At 36.8% G+C, this 21,692-nt stretch overlaps 1 protein-coding gene across 6 annotated transcripts in view; it reads left to right on the forward strand.

The window, feature by feature from the left end:
• The window catches only part of zbtb20 (zinc finger and BTB domain containing 20), a 70,511-nt gene extending 54,644 nt beyond the window's left edge, over positions 1-15,867 (forward strand). For 5 of the 6 annotated variants that reach the window (XM_082170957.1, XM_082170959.1, XM_082170955.1 and 2 more), the window contains exon 4: positions 1,968-15,867. In XM_082170957.1, the coding sequence (XP_082027083.1) occupies positions 1,968-2,512 (545 nt within the window). In that variant the 3' untranslated portion in view covers positions 2,513-15,867. The remainder of the gene's footprint in view (positions 1-1,967) is intronic. The other variant, XR_014206303.1, reaches the window with a different exon arrangement.
• The last annotated feature ends 5,825 nt before the right edge of the window (positions 15,868-21,692 follow it).

The raw sequence follows: 21,692 nt of genomic DNA on the forward strand, positions 1-21,692 counted from the left end.
TCAAAAATTTCAAGTGACCGATAACATCTAAATTTTTCAATTGGCCCAAGTGAAATTCTTGTTGCAATAGTCTGTTAACATTGGCTCAATGAGAAATAATACGTCAGACTAATTGAAAAATTTAGATGTTATCGGTCACTTGAAATTTTTGACTTGGGGATGTAATTTTTTTTTACAGTGTTGAAATACCAATAGAAATTACTGCCCTTCAAACTTAATGTGATTTCTGATGGTAATAATGATCATGAAAAATGTCCAAAGTTCCACTTTTTCCAGTTCAATCTAATTTAAATTTAAACATTTTGAGTCAGGGTCTATTCATTCAATTAAAATTAATTAAAATGCAGGTCATACACAATGACTTAAATACTCTTCTATGATAAACATGTTTTCAGATTTTCATCATCAATACCATCATCAAATCAATATTCATTTTAATATAATTTTTTTGGGTGGGGCAAATTACAAGAGGTAACACCGCACCTAGACCGTTACACTTTACTTAAAGCCTTCATGTATAATGCATTATAAAGGTTTTCTTTTCATAAATAATTGTAACCAAAGTTAAAATGCATTGTAATATTTTGCAGATTCCTTGTTACATCTGAAATTAGTTGTTTGGTTTGTCACGTGTTTTAATGCATTTCACTTTCTAAAGGTGTGTTCAATGAATAGATAAGTATTATAATGTATTATAAGGTGCATTACAAGGGATAATTAATAAAGGTTTTAAGTTAAGTGTTACCTAAACGCTTTATGCAACTTTAGATTAGTTCCGTAGAAATCACTGGTGCAAATAACGTTGAGGATGAAAATGAAATTTGAATGTAGCTTGAACATGTTGGCTGTGCTGGGCTTTCAGATTTCAAAATTGTACATTACTGTTGCTAAGCAACCACGGCACTAATTAATTCCATAATTAAGATTAATAAATTTAGCAATATTAGTAACCTGCATGCGAAATTCAACTTATCAGCAAAAGTTACAGATGTTTTAAAAAGCAAGAATGACAGGAACAATGATATTTTAAATTTGTACTTTCTTTATCAACAATTAAACTGTTATTTGGCCATTTAGAATATATGCACTGAGAATTTCATGTCAAATTTTGCGTGAAAAAGGTTCACAAAGAGTTTGAGAGGGGTTATTAAAAATCTAAATGCAGACATATTTGTTCTTAACAAATAAGAGGAACATGTATGTGTGTAATTTCAGAGCTTTCATGAATATAACACACAGTGTATATTGCTAAGCATCTATTTCATACTTATTACATGTCTTCATTGATATTACCTGCATGCAAAATACGGTAACTTTTCACCGTACAGTGACAAAAAGAAGAAGAAGAACCTGCAAAGCTTTGCCACCTGGATCTTTAATAACATTTTTAAAATAGTAAAATGAAATGTGTGATCCCTAGTGAAAAAAACCTTCACCGAAATGTATTTAAAATACATTTATTTCATAATAAGTATACTACAAATCCATTACCATGTTTACTGACATATCGCTTGAGACTTACTGATATAAATCGTATAATAACTTTATTATTTAACAAATATAACTTTATTTGGAGTGCTTCTTTATTGCACAATGCACATGTCTTAATATTGAGCCTAAAATTAGTAAGGATAGTATGATCTCTGTATAATATCAGTCTTTAAATGCAAGATATTTAAAGTGTACCTAAAGTATACTTGCAATAGTTCCATTTTAGCACAATCAAGTATAATACGTATATTTAGTTGGACCTCAGCACTATTTCCGGGTACAAAATGAGTTGTTCCAATTTAGCAGACTTTATATCAGTTTATATTAAGTATGTAAATGTGTACAGTCAGTGTACTTAGCAAATTTAAAATACATTTTGGCATATTTATTTTTCACGAGGGCTATGATAACGGTTTCTGCTTGAGTGCCGTAGTGAATGGTTGTTTCTAATGGTTCTGTGCTCTGTGCCCTCGCAGGTGAAAAGCCGCACCAGTGCAGCATCTGCTGGCGTTCGTTCTCGCTGAAGGATTATCTCATCAAACACATGGTTACACACACAGGAGTCCGAGCGTACCAGTGCAGCATCTGCAACAAACGCTTCACCCAGAAGAGCTCCCTCAACGTCCACATGCGCTTGCACCGCGGAGAGAAGTCCTACGAGTGCTACATCTGCAAGAAGAAGTTCTCCCACAAGACCCTGCTGGAGCGCCACATGGCCCTGCACAGCACCGGGACCGGGGTCTCCGGGGTCTCCGGGGTCAGTGCCGCAGGAAGCGTCGGAGGCCCCGTGTCCATCCCAGTCCCGATGGCCGTTCCCGAGCCGGGAGCGGGAGTGGTGGCCCTGGCCATGCCGGTGGGAGGGGGCGGAGCCGGGGGCGGAGTCGTGAGCACCGGAGTGGGCGTGGCTGCGGAAGCAAGCTGCCAGGAGGGGACCACCTACATGTGCTCCGTGTGCCCTGTCAAGTTTGACCAAATCGAGCACTTCAATGACCACATGCGCAAGCATGTCTCCGACGGATAAGTACAAACTTACGTAAACATGAAAAAGAATTAAATGATAAAGAAAACGGCACTAGATTTTTTTTTTCTTTTTTTTTTTTTTTCTTATATTGGGGCATGAAGAGTAATGAGTATAGACACTGGCACATTAAGTTTTCTAGAAAAAAAAGAAGCGTTTAATTTCTTTTTTTTTTTTTTTTTTTTTTTTTGTCCTTGCTATTCTTAAAGAATAAAAAAAGATGGTGGCCTTAAGGCTGTGTAGTTGGATAATGATCCACTGGCTGGATCCATACTACTGGCCTCTAAATGTATGCTTTCCTTAAATACTGATTTATGTGTTGAACACTACCGAAAGGCCTGCGAAAGAACACACAAGAAAAAAAAATTCACATGCTCGCACACACTCTGGCATACGCAAACACAAATACACATACCCATGCATGCACTCACACGCACAAACTACTTATACACACTTATATATGGTAGAGGTATTTTGTACGTATGTGTATTTGTGCATGTGAGCGTGCGTGTGCACAAAAATAAACATTGCAGTGAATTTTTTAAACTTGTAGATCTTTTCCCATGTAGACCGTATTGGACACTATAAGCGTCCAAGCTTACTGTGGTATAGATTATTAAAAAAAAAAAAACTTTGAAAAAAAAAAAACATTTGGCTCTAGATTCATTCTAAAAATATTGATGGTCACATGTTTGCCTTTTTACATGCGATAAGAACAGGAGAGTTGTTCAATTTGACACTGGGTTTTTATTTATTATTATGGCATTGAGGGATTATGATGTTGATGTTGTCAAGGTACAAGCCAGTTTTACAAACTGTACTAAAATGGGAATTTTCGAGTGGCTTTGATGGATGAATGAATGATTATTACGATTATGACATTTTTCTTTTTCTCCCGCCACACTTTTTTAATGGTTCAGGTCAAGTTTACAAAACAAACAAACAAAAAAAAAGTTTATCGATGACAGTATTCGAGCAAAAACTTTGAATGCCGTTAATAATTTCCAATTCGTTTCGCATACACTGCCACAAAGAAGACGACTGTTAGTTGACCTCTTCCGCTTCAAAACGAAATGTGATATAAAGTGTTTCATTTGCTCCATGGTTCTGGTTTTTTTTTATTTTTGAAGAGAAAAAAAAAAAGGCAGATTTAAGTATGCAAACAGGCCCAGAATCCAAGTTAAATTGCTGCTCCTCACATGCTCACTTTGAGACTGTTATCAGCTGTAGAATCCAACGATATGTGGATATTTCTCTAATTATTAGTAGTTCTCAGTGAACATGGGAAACGTTAAGCTATTTGGAGCCATGGGCTAGATTAGATCAAAAGTGAACTGGACAGAACCTCCTAAAATGCGTAAAAATGATGTATTTCCTGTTAGTGGCGACTACTGTGACTCAGTTGTTTGGGCCGGTGGGGTGACTAAAATGCACTACTCCTGTTCCTTAAGCCCCACCTCGTGGCTCAAACAGCCGTCCTTGTTTTTTGCCTGATTGGAAATGCAAGAGAGAAGGGGAAGGATATAGGCAACAGAAAAAAATTATAGAAACATCTACTGAACCACAATAAAATAAACACGGTCATTCTTCTTTAATATACCACAGCTCTCCAAACAATAAGAAACATTCCCAGTTTTACCGATATCTAGACATTGTGTGTGTATTTCGGAAGTGAGTTCGGAAGGTTGTATTTTTGGTGTTACGTCACTCGGAAGCTCTGTGTTCATATTTGGCTTTGTTATACACGTATTTTATGGATATAAAAGACTCATTTGCCGTGCAACTGCAATCAGGCAATTTTGCTCACTTATCTGAGTAGATACACCTTTGAAGTGTCGTTAAAATGATGACAAAATGTATCAATCAGTTTATTTAGACTTTATTCCATTTTGGAATTTGGTCGCATAAGTTGTAGGTTTGAAATACAGTGCTACTTTGCACATTTACTTCAAAATCCTGTGCTTAAACATTGAATTGTTTTACTTAAGAAATTAAATTCTATGATTTTTTTTTTCTCTTTTTTTTTCATTGTTTATAAAGGAAATATCTTTTCTTAAAAGCTTGATAAGAGGACTGCATTGTTTTCTTGCATATATGTTGCACTGCTTAAACCAATAAGTGCACTACTGTTACCAGAGATGTTCTAGTTTTTAGAGATAATCTTTTTTTTTTCTTTTTTTTTATCAAATATTTGGTTCTATAGTTCACTTGTGTTTGAGTAGCTTTGTTCCTTTTTTTTTTTTTTTTTGGATTAGATGATTAAATTTTTTCATGGCTTTGTTATCATCACTTGCTATTGTATTTACTTTGTGCTGTTTATGCAAGGTTTTTTTCTTCTTCTTCTTCTTCTTCTTCTTCTTTATTTATATTTAAAGCATTGTGAGCTTATCCCTGGTCAGATCCTAATGATGTATTGCTTACACCACTTCCATCCCTTCCCACATCCCGATGCAGTTAATTCATTGAAGCAAATGCTCGGTTTTCTTCTCATTCATACCAAACTAAAAAAAACAAAACAAACATTAAAAAAAAAAATCCATAAAACCACAAAACCACATTTTAAAAAAAATTGTAGTGTGTGCCTAAATATATGATAAATGTCTTTTAGAACAAGTAAGTTTCTACGAGAGGGTCGTTGTGCAAAGCTTTTAGTGCTGTCTAGGGATCAAGCACATTTATGTATGTGTTTGTATGAGCATGTGTGTGCAACATGTTTGTGTGTGTGTGTGTATAATCCTCTGGTATGTCTCTATGTGTGTGCTGTACAATTTGTGACGCCTGAACTGTAGGGCTTCCTTTGCAATATGCAGTACAGGTACGGCAACAGTGACGACATGTAGTTTTACACACTTAGGAGTGCATTTGGTAACTTTCTCAAGAACAATCATTACTATATTCCCTACAATAAATAACACGAGGAGGAACGTGATGCTGTTAAGGCCCTTGCTTTATTCTGAATGATATGATCTGGCCTGACCCAGTGCTGTCCCGGTGAACGACAACACGCCTGTTGAATATTCTGTATCGTGCTGTGAGACCAAACACCGCTTTTTATGCTGCAAAGCTTGGCCGCGGGCTGTCCTGTATCGGTCTGAGGAGTTGCCTTAGACTAGCAAACGTGTTTGTTGAGAGTTTTGTGCGAAGCTTGCCGCGCCGTGATGAGTAGCCAAACGAGAAACATGTTCTGTTGGTTGTATTTGGCCTTTCTTTGGATAATCAAGGAGATATTTGGCGGTGAGTCCTGTCTCCTCCATTTGTAGTTTTCTCGGTTCTCAATTGTTGATATCGCCCATAGTAACAATCCATATGAATTTCAAACACACACCAGAGCATACCAACCTAAACATGAACATTTCCACCATTGAAACACCTAATGAGTGCTACTAGAGAGCAGATAAATCAATATCACTTCCAAATGGTTTGCCAGATAAGCTATATTGTTCAAATAGCATCTGTTGGGTGGGAGGGGATTTACATTGGCCATCAGCTGTGTCTTTAAGGATAGCCTTAATCATGTTTGAATCAAGCAACCAAATGCAATATTGCTTGTGAAGGTGCTGTTGCAATTTCTTGCGCTTATTTTACACGTGGAAAGGGCAGAGAACAGAAGGGGACAGAAAAGCAACCTTGCAATACAGTATTGGACGATTGTCTAGTGATGGTTATGAAGGACGTATACGTATAGCTACATGCAAATCGCTGATTTCTCTTCTCATTGTGGTATAGGCTCATAACCATGCATGGAGGCAACAGACGCCGGTCCTCGTATCAGGCTTCATATATTAAAGCCGTCTCATCTCGCTTGTGTTGGAGTGCTATGAGGCTTTAATGTCCGATATTACTGTTGCTCCGTGTTTGTTCATATGTAAAAAGCGAAAAGCAACAACAACTACGACGACGACGACAACGAAAAAAAAAAAAAAGTTTTATCTCACTGAGACTTTGTTTAGCCAAAATTGTGTAGTTTGTGAAAGTGTAATAATCCGCACGAAAATATTTCGACACAATTCAGATGCTTAAACGCCATAGTCGTCGATCCATTGCATCTAGACTGGACACCGTTCTCGTGGGCTCGAAAAAGCACTATGACGATCACTTCTATGGCTAGTTCAGATAGACTTTTTACATTACTTACAGTATATATTTACAGTTCATAAATGTAGAGTTAGCTTTTATTTTTGTTTCTGCTTAAAATGGTAATTTTACAATACATATGAATTTTCTTCAGTGTACAGTATAGATACAGCGTTCTCTTTGCTATTACAGTAAGTCTTCTTTTCTCCTTGCTTTTTAACAAAGGTACATTTTTAAAAAATACAAAAAAATCTTAATTTATAAATAATATCTATTCCTAGAGTATAGGCTTGTGGGCACAGAAAAGACCTTGGAAAACATCACCAATATTTATGTAGGAGTTTTGCTCGCTTGACAGAGTGAATATTACTCGGAAACAGCCGAACGACTGGTTTTATTGTACGCTCAGAGTTTTTTCCGTAACATACAAAATATATCGTGCATCCTGTAATAATAGTAAGTGGATTTGACGATCTAATGCTTGATTCGGTCAAATTCAGCCCATTTTTTTCCCATCTCCATTTTTTTAAACGGTCGGATTCAATCTATCTTTCATCTCACAGTTTTTCCTTCTTCTAACAAACAAAGACGTGATATTCTCAACTACACGATGGTCAAAAAGAATTCAAAACAAGAGTATCCATGTGTTCATCAGCATCTACAACAGATAGTACTGTAACCAAAACAACACCTAACACTGTACATGTGGATTTTTACAATGCCTCTCCTTTGTAGAAGAAAAAAAAAAAAATGATGAAGTGCCTCTTTTTACAGCTCCAAGCTTAATAAAGCTCACAATAATACTGTTATTTTTATTCTGTAATAATAATACAGTAAAAACAAAACAATATTCACTGCCTAAAATGAAACACACACATACACACGCATATTTATCAATTTTCAGACCGATCCCTCTATGAGGCAAGTATGAGGATTACCAGCAATAATAATCACAAAATAGATCTGAAATGTCACAAAAAGACTTTGACTTGTAACATTCAAGGACCACTAATAAGTAAGGGAGTTTTATTGTGTTTTAACCCCTGAAATCACCAAAATGAAGCTTATTTTTTACTACAATATACAGTGTTATATTGTGTCCAAAGTTCCCCTGTTAAAGTTAACTTAAATTCATTTTTCTATCCAAACCTGCCTTTATAAGTTTATGATTATACGTCGCGTATTTTAAATGCCCTATTTGAAAAAGTCTGCATTTTCAATATGCAGTTTATCGGACATTTATGTATGTGAACGAAACAGACAAAACAACAACGTAAAAAAAATTATTAAAAAAAGAAGATCGTTCTTCCTTTCTATTTCCTCTTCTTCCTCTCTTCTCTTAGATGCTGAATTTGCTTGAGATGACATCTTTCCTTTCGAAGATGTTAATGCTATATGCTTTTGAGCAGTTGTTGTTATACATAATCAACATAATATTGTGTACACCGTAATCAATATTGCAATGGTTTATGTGAAAAGAGGTCATTGTTGTTCTGTGATTTTGCCAGATTTTACAGACTAGTCTGTAAACTGAAACTAGAGTATAGAGACACAGTCAAAGCGAACTGTTTTTTGAAGAATATAACAGAGTAAATGAGAACCGTTTTAATCTTTGTAGTCGGTAGACAACCATATCATACGTTCAATACCAAATTTATTTTATGTTTTATTTTTTTTTGCCAGAGGTTGAATATGTAAGCATGCTTGTGATAACACACTTTTCTAACACTTCTCTTTCCGCGTTACAGCTCTGAATGGTATTCACTATTGATTATATGATATTCTTCTGCTTGTATCATAGGCTCAAATCCAAAGACAAAGCATTTACTCTATTTATGATGACAGAGTTTGTTCGTTCGTTTGTTTGTTTTTCAGAAACAATAGAAAATTATACATATATTTACAGGACAAAGTACAATACAGATTTTAACAGGAGAAGCAAGCAAACATAAAATATCTTTAGATAAATCATATATATATATGTGTGTGTGTATATATATATATATATATATATGAAATTTCAGATACAGATACTGCAGTTTCTTAACTAATCACACAAGGCGTACTTTTAGTATTAATGCTGGCTTCACAACTGTAACACATGACATGCACGATTCCCACTTTTAACTGGAAAACGCAAGTGTGCTCATGTCATTTGCATGTTTTCTTGGCCTCTGAAACCTGGGAGTTCATCTCCTATTGTGAGCCTAGTTGGGATTTGGATTGGGGATAGTTTGAATGCCTTTAGCGACACCCACAGTTTTCAGCAAGGCCACTCAGTGGATTGTATTTAAGGGCCTGCGAGGAATGTAGTGAGGGCCGGACAGATGCTGGTGCTTGTGCTGGGCTTTTCTTAAGTGTGTTTTGTGCTTTCTCTATCTTCCACAACCGCTGTATACACTGAAAGGAATCAGTCTGTCCTGTTAAAATGGAAAAAAAGGTTGATTTATGACCTCAGTTCATCAGTAACAATAGGTGTTTGTATAATACTAGCATTTTTAATCAAATAAGTAATTAACTAAGCGGTCGATGTAACAGAGTTTGTTCTGCAACTATAATGCCTGCAGTCATAATGAAGATTTCCTAAAACTAATACATTTTTATATCAGTTATTACAGGTGGAATTTAATCTGATGTTGGACCAAAGTCAAGAATACATTTTTACGCAATTCTAAACTTCCCCAATATGTCCACAAAAAATGTTTTCAGATAATTTCATGACAAGAAATATTGACGTCAAATTTGTGATTATTGACGTTAATTTATATTGATGTTAATGTATTAAATAAAAGGTTTCTAATGTTCCTCATATGTTTTTGTAAACTAAAAAATGTATTCTCAATAATGATTTGGAGAACCATGAATTTCTTAGATTTTTTATTCCATTTTAATTCTACTTTCCTAAATTAAAAGTGTTCCACCTTAATTCAAATTTAGAATTTTGGATGGAGGAATTGAATTGGCATTAATAAAATGTCCCTAATTAAAAGGTACACTATGTAACTTTTGGCCCTCTAGCGGTTAAAAACAAAACTGCATGCATTTTGCAGAAGAACATTGTTTTGGTTGTGCTTCGGTTCTGCGTGACTGCAGATGAATATAGTCCCAACTCTATTAGAGAGATACAAATGGCAATTTATATGTTCAATAAAATACCTTACTCACCTGTTGAGTAATACAAACGCAATCTCCGCATCGCTTTCACAACATTTCAAACCTCTAATTTCTCACCATTTATGCTGATTCTTGTTTTATTACGAGCTCTGTCGCATTCTCTCTTTGCCTGCAGACTCTCCTCTGTTCGGTGTTATTTTGTAATGAGATTTGAGATTTAGCGACTCCATGTCAAATTTCCTCGCTTGTTGTGAAACTAACCTCTGCCACTCTCACACCAGACACGCGTCAAAGTAGCCGGAGCATCTTTCCTCTATTTACAGATACGACTAAACACACACAGGCGAATTAAGCATGTGTGCAATTTCCCATGAAAACCATCCCGAGGGGCCTAAAATATATAAACTCTTATAATATGCTCACCATAGTGAATCAGAGTAACACAAAACACATTTTGGAAGAAAAAATTCTGATGTATTTTGAACAACAACAAAAAAAAGTTACTTAGTGAACCTTTAAAGTCTGAATGATGGACAACCCTGCTGTTACTGGTGACCTGGGATGGGGATTTTGCTTACTCCTTTAACAAGTGCCATTTTGGGCAGCATTAGTTTTCTGAAACATTGATACAATTTGACTTCTCTATTAATTCCTACAGACTGTTTGTGGAAGGTGATACAGCTTTTGTGGGTGGACGGAAACAAGAGAATGTGACACTGTAACGTTCAGCCAATTAGGTTGAGATTACAAAATTTTAAAATAGGGTCAGATTTTACCGTGTGTGGAATTGGGTGTTAAAAGAATGAGACAAAACTGAGGTTAAGAACGGTGTATTTACAATCTTCACAAGAGACTTTAAAACAACACTAAAAAAACAGGAAAACTCAGGCTGTTAAAAGCATAGAGTCCATCGCGCCATACCATAAAACAGTCCATAAAAATCCTTGTGTGTTGAAGCGTCCCAATGTGAGCGTCCACCCGTGTACATACAGTCCGAAAGCAGTGATAATTCAAAAGCTTGAAGTGGTGTCTGGAAAGGTGTGTCCAGAAAAGTGATTGGTATCTATTGTGCCCCCTGTTTGTTTCTCTTTACACGAGTGCAGTTCCTGCTTCCTGTCATGTGATCCCAACCACACATTTCTTAAAGACATACACACTTAAAATGTTAAGCGGAACAAAATGGACTAAGAAACACGTAGTCCAATTAAAACTCTACACTTGTACGGAATAGAGCAGTAAAACAGTGTCACAACACAACAATGTTGATTTATTGAGATTTAGGCAGATCTTTCCTGACATTCATTAACAGTACCTAATTAGTCATACTAAATAAGCGCTTTTATGTTTTTGGTAGAAACTACTTTCAGATACACTTTCAACTATGATTTACACATAATCTCTATACAAGTACCGTAATGAGAAACTGCAAATGTAGGCATATTTACATGTATTCCTTTGGTAGATGCCTTTTTGATACACAACTAGTGCATATAGTTTAGTGTAGCAAACAGATAGATAATATAATACTTAGCTCTGTTATAATATGACCCATTTCATGGAATCTTCTTCACTCAGTTTTTCCACAGGATTTCAATCCGGTAGAAAAGCCAATATTATTATCTTTGCATGTATATTGAATGTTTGGATTCGGTGCCCATTTGATTTAGTCTGTTTCCAAATGAATTTTCGACTGACCCACAGTGGATGCTTGCTTGGACTTTAGACACTACTCATTTGATAAGCACTTATATCTGATCCTTCTTAATACCATTCTTTTCTGTAATCTTGATCTGAGTTTAATGTAGATCTGAGGAACCGTCATAACACCCTTAAACACTCCTCTAAAATGTCTAAAGTGCGATTTTCACCTTCATTTAATGTACTGCTTAGCTTAAGAAATATAAAACATAAACACAAAAAGATGCGATTTAAAGCCCTGGTTATAGACGTTATTCTGTTATGAGTGAAATTTGAACGTTTTTCGGACATTAATATGCTGCAATACAACTGCTCATTTGAAGGTGGATGTTTGGGGCCACTCATTTTCTCTCTTTTTCTTTTTGTTTTTCAAATACAGCATGTCAATAAGAAAATATTTTATTTGAAAAAGGCTTTTGGAATCTTTGCATGATATAATAATTTTGGCATAGTTCACTTGTTTGTTTGTTTTCTTTTATTTGAATGTTTTAACCTTTGTTTTTTAACCATTCTTATTGTACCAAATGTGCTATTGCTTGAGCAACACAAAGCAAACAAATTAAATATCCAAAGCTCCTAAAGTCGAATTTGAACGTAATTCGTTAAATTACCAATTTTTTTGTTATTAAGTCTGAAAAGGATATTGTATATCCACAATATAGACCATGCAGGTCTGAAAAGTTTCTGTTAACACCAAAGAATTGTCAATTTCAACAACAGAAACACACACACACAAACAAAAAATCCTGAAATTTGGTCATGCTTGTGAAATATGTGCATCATATTCGTTGTGTGCTCTGATAACACTGTTGATGGGCAGAAAAATACCCTTTTTTGATTCCATGGAGACTCCATTAAATAGTTTTACCCAATTTTTGCTATGTCAAAGTTAATTCTTTCCTAATATCTTTAGCTTCAGCAACATGAAACAAACATCTAACATGAAAGCAATTGCACTGATGCGAGATAAATTGATTTTCATCCTGTTTTTCTTTCTTCCTTATTTCAGCTGCTCCGCTTCGTGCAATGGATGTTAAGATTCACTCGTTATTTGTCAGCATGGACCAAGCGTTTCATTTGTTGTGTTTGCACATAAGTTTGTTTAAGAGGTTAATTTACCAAAAAATTGGCCTTTATAAATTTCCAGCAGTGAATTGTTTTCAACCTTAAATTAGATATGAAATCAAATGAATAATATATTATGGAAACACATGAGACATTAGTACCGCCGTTTTATCTTCAAGGACCAAATTCCCATTTTTCTTTGTAACATATTGTGATATCATATAATCGATGTAAAAGAAGGTGTAATGTGAATATTTGGATGGAAACGCTCATATCATAGTAGGATTTTACCCCTTGACAAATAGACAATGTAGTATCATGACATGGGATACTTTACTAGCTTTTATCTACTGCCATATTTAGATTTGTGCTGTTTTGTGCTGTTTAGGTGACTACATTAGATCCTAGCTGATTTAAAAAATCAACGTTTTCAAAAAGATTTGGTATTTTTCACTGTTTGAAGCCATATCTTAAGCCTTGTTTTATTCTTGCACTAGCACATAATTTATTTTCACAAACTTCATTATCTTTTTTTTTCTCACAAGTTTATATTGAAACATTCAAACTGAGCAAAATGTGGAGCTGTTGTAGTAAAGGTATTAAACATTTTACAGTATTCAAACAACCTTAAAATTAAAATCTGCGGTTGTCCTTTTCATTTGTGTTTGTCCAATTACTATTATTGTATGAGAAATTTGTTTGCTTTATGATACCTGCTGTTTAGAGATATAGAATAAGGTTTGCGTGCGTGTGCGTGTGCGTGCGTGTGTGTGTGTGTGCGCGCGCGTGTGTGTGTGTGTGTGTGTGTGCGTACAAGGCCATTTTATTTTATTTTTATGTCAAACACTGGACTAGAATAACTTTGTTTTTAAATTTGTGAGACCTTATTTGTGCGACGTCAGTCGAGCCAAGTCAAATTCTGATTTGATTTGAATAGGGCTTTCATGAACACAACGCAGCACGGTGCACAGGATTGTTCCAGCCAAACACACTCAGTTTGTTCAGATACACAGGGTTGTCTACACTCAACTGTCTCTCTAATGAATTTGACCCCATTTTTTTAATTTTTTTTTATAATCCCCGTAATACCACAGAGATCTATTTCCTTTCCCCTCCCCACAAAATTCCACGAAAATGTAAGAATGTTAAAGAAAGCAATTGCATGAGACGATATCAAAAGGCAAACCACTGAGAGAAACCACTAAACATACAGTAAACCACAGTTGATCCCTGTAGCAATCCGCATTGACTTAAACCCAAATACCACTTCTCAAACCAGAAAAGAATTTTGCACTAAAGTTATTCTTGGTCTTCTTCGATAAATAGCAATAGAACACCGAACATATAAACGTGAACCAACCGTGTAAAACAACAAAAGCTTTCTGTGCTCTTAAATTATGCTATTTTGTTTAAGGAAAAGGGTGTGTTTTGCATTATTTGTTTATAGAGATACAACAGTGAAGATGTGTGATGATGCTGAGGCTGTAAAGTTAAAGAAAAACCCGTATAACATGTCCAAGTTGTAGGTACATTAAATACAATGAAATGCTTCCTGTTTCCTCTTGTGATCGTTTTGAACAATAATTTTCACCTTTTTTTTTACAAGGAAAAAGAAGAAGTGGAGAAGGCAGGCTGTCCCAGAAACATGAAGACATGTTGTGTGTGTGTGTGTGTGTGTGTGTGTGTGTGTGTGTGTGTGTGTGTGTGTGTGTGTGTGTGTGTGTGTGTGTGTGTGTGTGTGTGTGTGTGTGTGTGTGTGTGTGTGTGTGTGTGTGTGTGTGTGTGTGGTGTTTCAACACTAATGAAATATTTACAGGGGAATATTCATACAGGCCTGGAGAGATCTGCGAGTCGGAGGCCTTAAATTGAGCGCTAAACATATACTTATTGCTTCTTGTTCCTAAATGAGTTGTTGCTAAAGCATTTGTCCGTACTGCCATGTTTCTGGGACTTCATTTTCTCGTAGATCAAAAGGCATGGTCCGGGTTTCAACCTACGAACAGGAACGGTTCACGCACAGTCGACCTAAATCTTCATATTATCCATAAAGGGAGAACGTGTGTGATTGAAGCTGGTTTCGATAGATAATGACGTCTAGCAATCATGAATATAGTGATGGTTTCTGGAAATAGTGGCTTTCCTGTTAAAACTGCTTTGTGGTGTTGCTGAGTTCGTCTCAATATGATGCGTGTTAGAGGAAGCATAAGTATGTGCCTTCATGTAATCTTCTCGGTGAGCTTGTTTTTAAGAAGCTGAAGCCAGCCAGTTGTGTTTGCACTAAAACCAAATTGCTTTTGTGATGTTGGTTGTTTGAGCAAGCTTGTCGCGTCACTTTAGCAGTATGCATGAGGGTCATTTCTAGGGAAAGAGCTTGTGTCTTTTGACTTCTAAACTAGTGCAGCTTAGCAAATCCCTGGAATAAAAGCTCCGCTTCGTTCCGTTTCGTTTTTTCGATCACGTCATCGGATGACATCATCGTGTCTCGATATTCCATGTTTAAAAGAAGCATCAAACGCGCATACAAACATACCATGCGATATTTAACATGTCTGTGGAAAAGCCTGTCACAACATTTCTCTGAATCAGTGGGAGTGCATGAGTTCATGAGGTCGCCTCGAGACTATTGGTCATGTTATTATTGGTTTGTGTTGCATTTGTAATTTATTTTTTGTTTTGTTTATTGAAACCTAAAAAAGGCCTACATGCTTTTCAGTCTTACAAATGCACCTTATTCTTACCTGTCTGGAACGGACAGGCTTTGTAATATCTCTAATTTAGCACCTTACTACACAGCATGATTTCACTTTATGCCGGTTTTGCTATACTTCCATGCATATGATTTGAAAGAAAAAATAAACCTTATATATTTTGTGAAAATATTTAAAGGGATGTGCCAAAGTTTGGAGGCGATCTCCCTTGTTTGTATGTTTATTATTACTTTTTTTTCTTTCTTTTCCTTCTGCTTCAGTTATTTCAGTGGTATCTCATGTAACCTTTCTTACAAATGTGTTTAGAAAAAAAAAAATATTTCAGCAAACAGTATCATTACTTGCCATTTTACAGTAAGCCCTGTATTTTCACGTATATTTACCAGTGATGTGTATTTGTTATTAAACAGAAAATAGCCGTAAAAGCTTCATTATGTTACATAATATTGTGACTTTTTTCGAAAAACTGTGAAGACTTGCATATACTTTATACAGAAGTATTAAGCCTTAATGCAAAAGACTAAAAAAAAAAAGAGTGGAAGAATAACTGATTGTTGCAAAGTAAGGATGATTTTTTTGTAAATGTTACCAGCACCTTTTTTGTAATTTTCACTCTCTGAGGTATTGTAAGTTCACTCTGTTTGTGAAGTTTGAATATGAAGGAATAAAAAAAATAGTACTTTCCTGTACATTAAAGGATGGGATGATTTGTGTTTTTATTTCTGGACCTGTGGCTGTATTATAGAAATCTGAGGTCAAGAATGGATATAACGAGTTTCTGTAAAACAGCCCCTGGTGAATTTAGTCCAAAATATCAATGTCCATATATCAGCCAAAGAAAAAAACAACTAACAAGTAATAATCTTATCAAATATCATCATCTATATAATCTTTTTGCAGAAAAGAATAGAGAAAATAAGCAGAATGGCCTGCAATGGAAAAGAATCAGTCAAGAGTGCCATCAGAAAGTTCATCGGAAGAAGGGAGACATGCAGAACCTGGAACCGGTCAATACAGTTATATATTAAAGGGTTCACCCAAAAATGAACATTTTTCTCATGTCATTCCAAACCCGTAAGACTTTCATTCATCTTCAGAACACAAATGAAGATCTTTTTGATGAAATCTGAGAGCTTTCTGTCCCTCCATTGACAGCTACGCAACTACCACTTTGACGCAAAAAGACGTTCACAAGGAGATCATGAAACTAATCCATATTGAGTGGTTTAGTCCACATATTCTGAAGAAACTCGATCGCTTTATATGATGAACAGATTGAATTTAGGCTTTTATTCAAATTTAAACATTGATCAACTCACACATCAGTGGTAAACAGAAGCTCAAGCATGTTCGCTTGATGTGCGAGAACCAATGAGGTTCATTCTCGTATTACGCATCACGTTTGAGCTTCAGCAATAACCAATGAGGTTCATTCTCGTGTTACGCAGCACGTTTGAGCTTCATCAAGAACCAATGAGGTTCATACTCGTGTTATGCAGTACGTTTGAGCTTCAGCAAGAACCAATGAGGTTCATTCTCGTGTTACGCAGCACGTTTGAGCTTCAGCAAGAACCAATGAGGTTCATTCTCGTGTTACGCAGCACGTTTGAGCTTCATCAAGAACCAATGAGGTTCATTCTCGTGTTACGCATCACGTTTGAGCTTCATCAAGAACCAATGAGGTTAATTCTCGTGTTAAGCAGGACATTTGAGCTTCATCAAGAACCAATGAGGTTCATTCTCGTGTTACACATAACGTTTGAGCTTCATCAAGAACCAATGAGGTTATTCTCGTGTTACGCATAACGTTTGAGCTTCATCAAGAACCAATGAAGTTCATTCTCGTGTTACGCAGCACGTTTGAGCTTCAGCAAGAACCAATGAGGTTCATTCTCGTGTTACGCATAACGTTTGAGCTTCTGCAAGAACCAATGAGGTTCATTCTCGTGTTACGCAGCACATTTGAGCTTCAGCAAGAACCAATGAGGTTCATTCTCGTGTTACGCATAACGTTTGAGCTTCTGCAAGAACCAATGAGGTTCATTCTCGTGTTACGCATAACGTTTGAGCTTCTGCAAGAACCAATGAGGTTCATTCTCGTGTTACGCATAACGTTTGAGCTTCATCAAGAACCAATGAGGTTCATTCTCGTGTTACGCAGCACGTTTGAGCTTCTGCAAGAACCAATGAGGTTCATTCTCGTGTTACGCAGCACGTTTGAGCTTCAGGAAGAACCAATGAGGTTCATTCTCGTGTTACGCATAACGTTTGAGCTTCTGCAAGAACCAATGAGGTTCATTCTCGTGTTACGCAGCACGTTTGAGCTTCAGCAAGAACCAATGAGGTTCATTCTCGTTACGCATAACGTTTGAGCTTCATCAAGAACCAATGAGGTTCATTCTCGTGTTACGCATAACGTTTGAGCTTCTGCAAGAACCAATGAGGTTCATTCTCGTGTTACGCATAACGTTTGAGCTTCTGCAAGAACCAATGAGGTTCATTCTCATGTTACGCATAACGTTTGAGCTTCATCAAGAACCAATGAGGTTCATTCTCGTGTTACGCAGCACGTTTGAGCTTCAGCGAGAACCAATGAGGTTCATTCTCGTGTTACGCATAACGTTTGAGCTTCATCAAGAACCAATGAGGTTCATTCTCGTGTTACGCATAACGTTTGAGCTTCATCAAGAACCAATGAGGCTCATTCTCGTGTTACGCATAACGTTTGAGCTTCATCAAGAACCAATGAGGTTCATTCTCGTGTTACGCATAACGTTTGAGCTTCATCAAGAACCAATGAGGTTATTCTCGTGTTACGCAGCACATTTGAGCTTCAGCAAGAACCAATGAGGTTCATTCTCGTGTTACGCATAACGTTTGAGCTTCATCAAGAACCAATGAGGTTCATTCTCGTGTTACGCATAACATTTGAGCTTCATCAAGAACCAATGAGGTTATTCTCGTGTTATGCAGCACATTTGAGCTTCAGCAAGAACCAATGAGGTTCATTCTCGTGTTACGCAGCACGTTTGAGCTTCATCAAGAACCAATGAGGTTAATTCTCATGTTACGCAGCACGTTTGAGCTTCAGCAAGAACCAATGAGGTTCATTCTCGTGTTACGCATCACGTTTGAGCTTCAGCAAGAACCAATGAGGTTCATTCTCGTGTTACGCAGCATGTTTGAGCTTCAGCAAGAACCAATGAGGTTCATTCTCGTGTTACGTAGCACGTTTGAGCTTCATCAAGAACCAATGAGGTTCATTCTCGTGTTACGCATCACGTTTGAGCTTCATCAAGAACCAATGAGGTTATTCTCGTGTTACGCAGCACGTTTGAGCTTCATCAAGAACCAATGAGGTTCATTCTCGTGTTACGCAGCACGTTTGAGCTTCATCAAGAACCAATGAGGTTTGTTTTCATGCATCAAGCAAGTTCGGTTGAGCTTAAATAAAAGCCTAAATTCAATCTGTTCATCATATAAAGCGATCGAGTCTCTTCAGAAAATTTGGACTAAACCGCTCAATTCATATGGATTAGTTTTACGATCTCTTTATGAACTTTTTTTAGCGTCAAAGTGGTAGTTGCGTAGCTGTCAATGGAGTGACAGAAAAAAGTTCTTCATTTGTGTTCTGAAGATGAACGAAAGTCTTACAGGTTTGGAACAACATGAGGGCGAGTAAATATGAAAGACTTTTAATTTTTGGGTGAACTAACCCTTTAAGAACATCTTGTCAAGAAAGGCAGTAAGTTCTTAGTAGTAAAGAGAAAATGGCATTACTGTATACGTGACTGCAGGGCAAGAAGATTATACAAGTCTTACAATCCCATTTACAATATTGACCTTACAGTCTATTACTCAGAAACCTAGTGGAGGCATCATGCCTTTATTTGTACACACTGAACACTATAGATCAGTGGTTCTCTCAACCGGGGGCCGGGGCCTCAAGATGACTTCAAAAGATTAAAAAGAAGACAAAACAAGCATTAAAATAAGCTTAACTTTTAATTCACCCCCTCAACATTTATTTGTTCCATTTTAAAAGTGTGATTTGTAGACCTGTAAAACATTTCATAAAATAACTCCTTATCCAGTAAATCATAAATAACTGAACAGGTCAAGGGGCCTTTGAATATTGTTGTGGGCTTATAGTCAAAAAGACTGAGATCCACTGCTGTAGATATTTCAGGACAGCCCGTTCTCATCCTAGGGCGTCATATATTGACGCTTTTGACACTTCGTCTACATCGAACGCACATGGCACCCTTTAGCGTCAATATGAGACGCAGATAGAAATGGGCCAGAAGGCGCCTCCTAGCGGTCTAACCCTATCCCTACACTAGACCTAAACCTACCCATAACCGAACAAAGCTCTGTGCGTCTCTTATTGACGCTAAAGGGTGCCATGTGCGTTCGATGTAGACGAAATGTCAAAAGCGTCAGTATTATGACGCCCAAGGATGAGAATGCGTTGTTCAGGAATGTTGGATTTTATGTCATCTTGGTTGGGTAATGTAAATGTGCTGCCTAATGTGACAGCTGTAACCTTTCATTCAAATGGTTTTAGGACCAGGATCAACAGAGATGTCGAAGCAGGAGCATGTTGGTGAAATCAGGTTCTGCAGTTTTGCGAATGAGTCAAAGTTTGCACTAACGCATGTGATTTATGGAAGGGATAGTTCGTACACAAATGACAATTCTGTCATCATTTATTCACTCTCATGTCATTCCAGATCTGCATGACTTTCTCTCTTCTGCTGAACTAAAAAAAGTAACTGATGATAAAATTAACATTTCTCTGTGAACTATCCCTTTAAATATATTTATCACTGTTAGAGCGTGTAACTAATTTACAAGATAACTGATCAGCTCTATTCTGTGATTTAAAAAAAAAAAAAACTTGAAAACTTCGGGGCTGATTCAAACTGATCATTTGCCGCAGCAAGAGTGTTTATCTCTCTCTCACACACACACACACACACACACACACACTCTCTCTCTCTCTCTCTCACTCACACACACTCTCTCAGTCACACACACACACTCTCTCTCTCTCTCTCACACACACACACACACACACACACACACTCGCTCTCTCTCGCATACACACACTCTTTTTCTCACACACACACACACACACACTCGCTCTCTCTTGCATACACACACACACACACACACACACTCTTTTTCTCACACACTCTCTCTCTCTCTCTCTCACACACACACACACACACACACACACACACTCGCTCTCTCTCGCATACACACACACTCTCTTTTTCTCTCACACACACACACTCTCTCTCTCTCTCTCACACACACACACACACACACTCTCTCTCTCTCTCTCACACACACACACACTCTCCGAAATCGCCCCCTATAGCCTTAAATATGGCACTATTTGAGGGAACAGCCATATGTAGTGGCGTCTGAAACCATAGTGGACATTATTGAGTGCACTCAGTCAGTCAATCCCATAATGCACCACAATAACGAGTGTACAACCGATGTTAACTCAACGGCTAGAGAATACCCATAATGCACTGTGAGGGTCGTGCTGAATGAATTCCCACGTCTCGAAGAATCATCCATCTATCCATATCCCAAACCGCTGATCCAATGTGGTACAGCGTAATATTATTCCTTTTTAATTGGTTATTACAGTTTTTCTCGATTGTTTACACACATTTTCTGAAAGCATGCCTCATATTCTCAGAACTCTACACACAAATCCAAAAAAACACACACAATGGGCAAAACCCCTCAATTCTCCTGCAAAATGAAACTTTACATTCAAAACAATGTTATTTCTTCTCAAAATGGTATTTTGTTTTCAAATGACACACACAAACCATCATATGAATAGACATTTATAAGAACCAGTTGAACACTGATGTGCTCAATGGAAAACACTATGATGAATGGAAAACACTTCTTGTTCAAGTGTGTTGTAAAATATTTGAGAATATTGTTTTTATACTCAGAACACACAAATACATGGTAAAAAAATATCTTTATTTTTTCCCACAAAAACAATGTACACAGTGTACATCCCAACCAACACAAAGTTGTACATACAGTGGTCTACATACAAAACAACAGAAGAATTTACTGTATACAGTTACAGTAAAAAAATAATAATAATCCAATGTTGGCAACCATTGCTCCATTGAAGAGCTGACCTGTTGCCCTTTTATGCTAAAGCTCTGATTGCTAACTGTAAAACTGTGTGACGGGTGTTTGCCCATGTGATGAGTCAGTGTGCATATCTGAATGGCAGTGTGTTCCTTGAGAAAACAAGAGATTTTCTGCATGAAAATTGTACCAAAAGCAGATAATTGTGTGTAGTGTTTTGAAAAAAAGTGTGTTTTAGAAGTACAATTTGAGTGTAAAGCAGGAATTGTGCTTGTAGTTTAGCAGGATTGGTTCAGGGGAATGGTGAATGAGTTACATATTGTGGTCATTGTGTCTCAAGTACCAGAAAATGTGTGTAAACAATCGAGAAAAACTGTAATGGCACT

This window comes from Leuciscus leuciscus (assembly GCF_965113295.1).
Source record: "Leuciscus leuciscus genome assembly, chromosome: 5".
NCBI classification, from domain to species: Eukaryota; Metazoa; Chordata; class Actinopteri; order Cypriniformes; family Leuciscidae; genus Leuciscus; species Leuciscus leuciscus.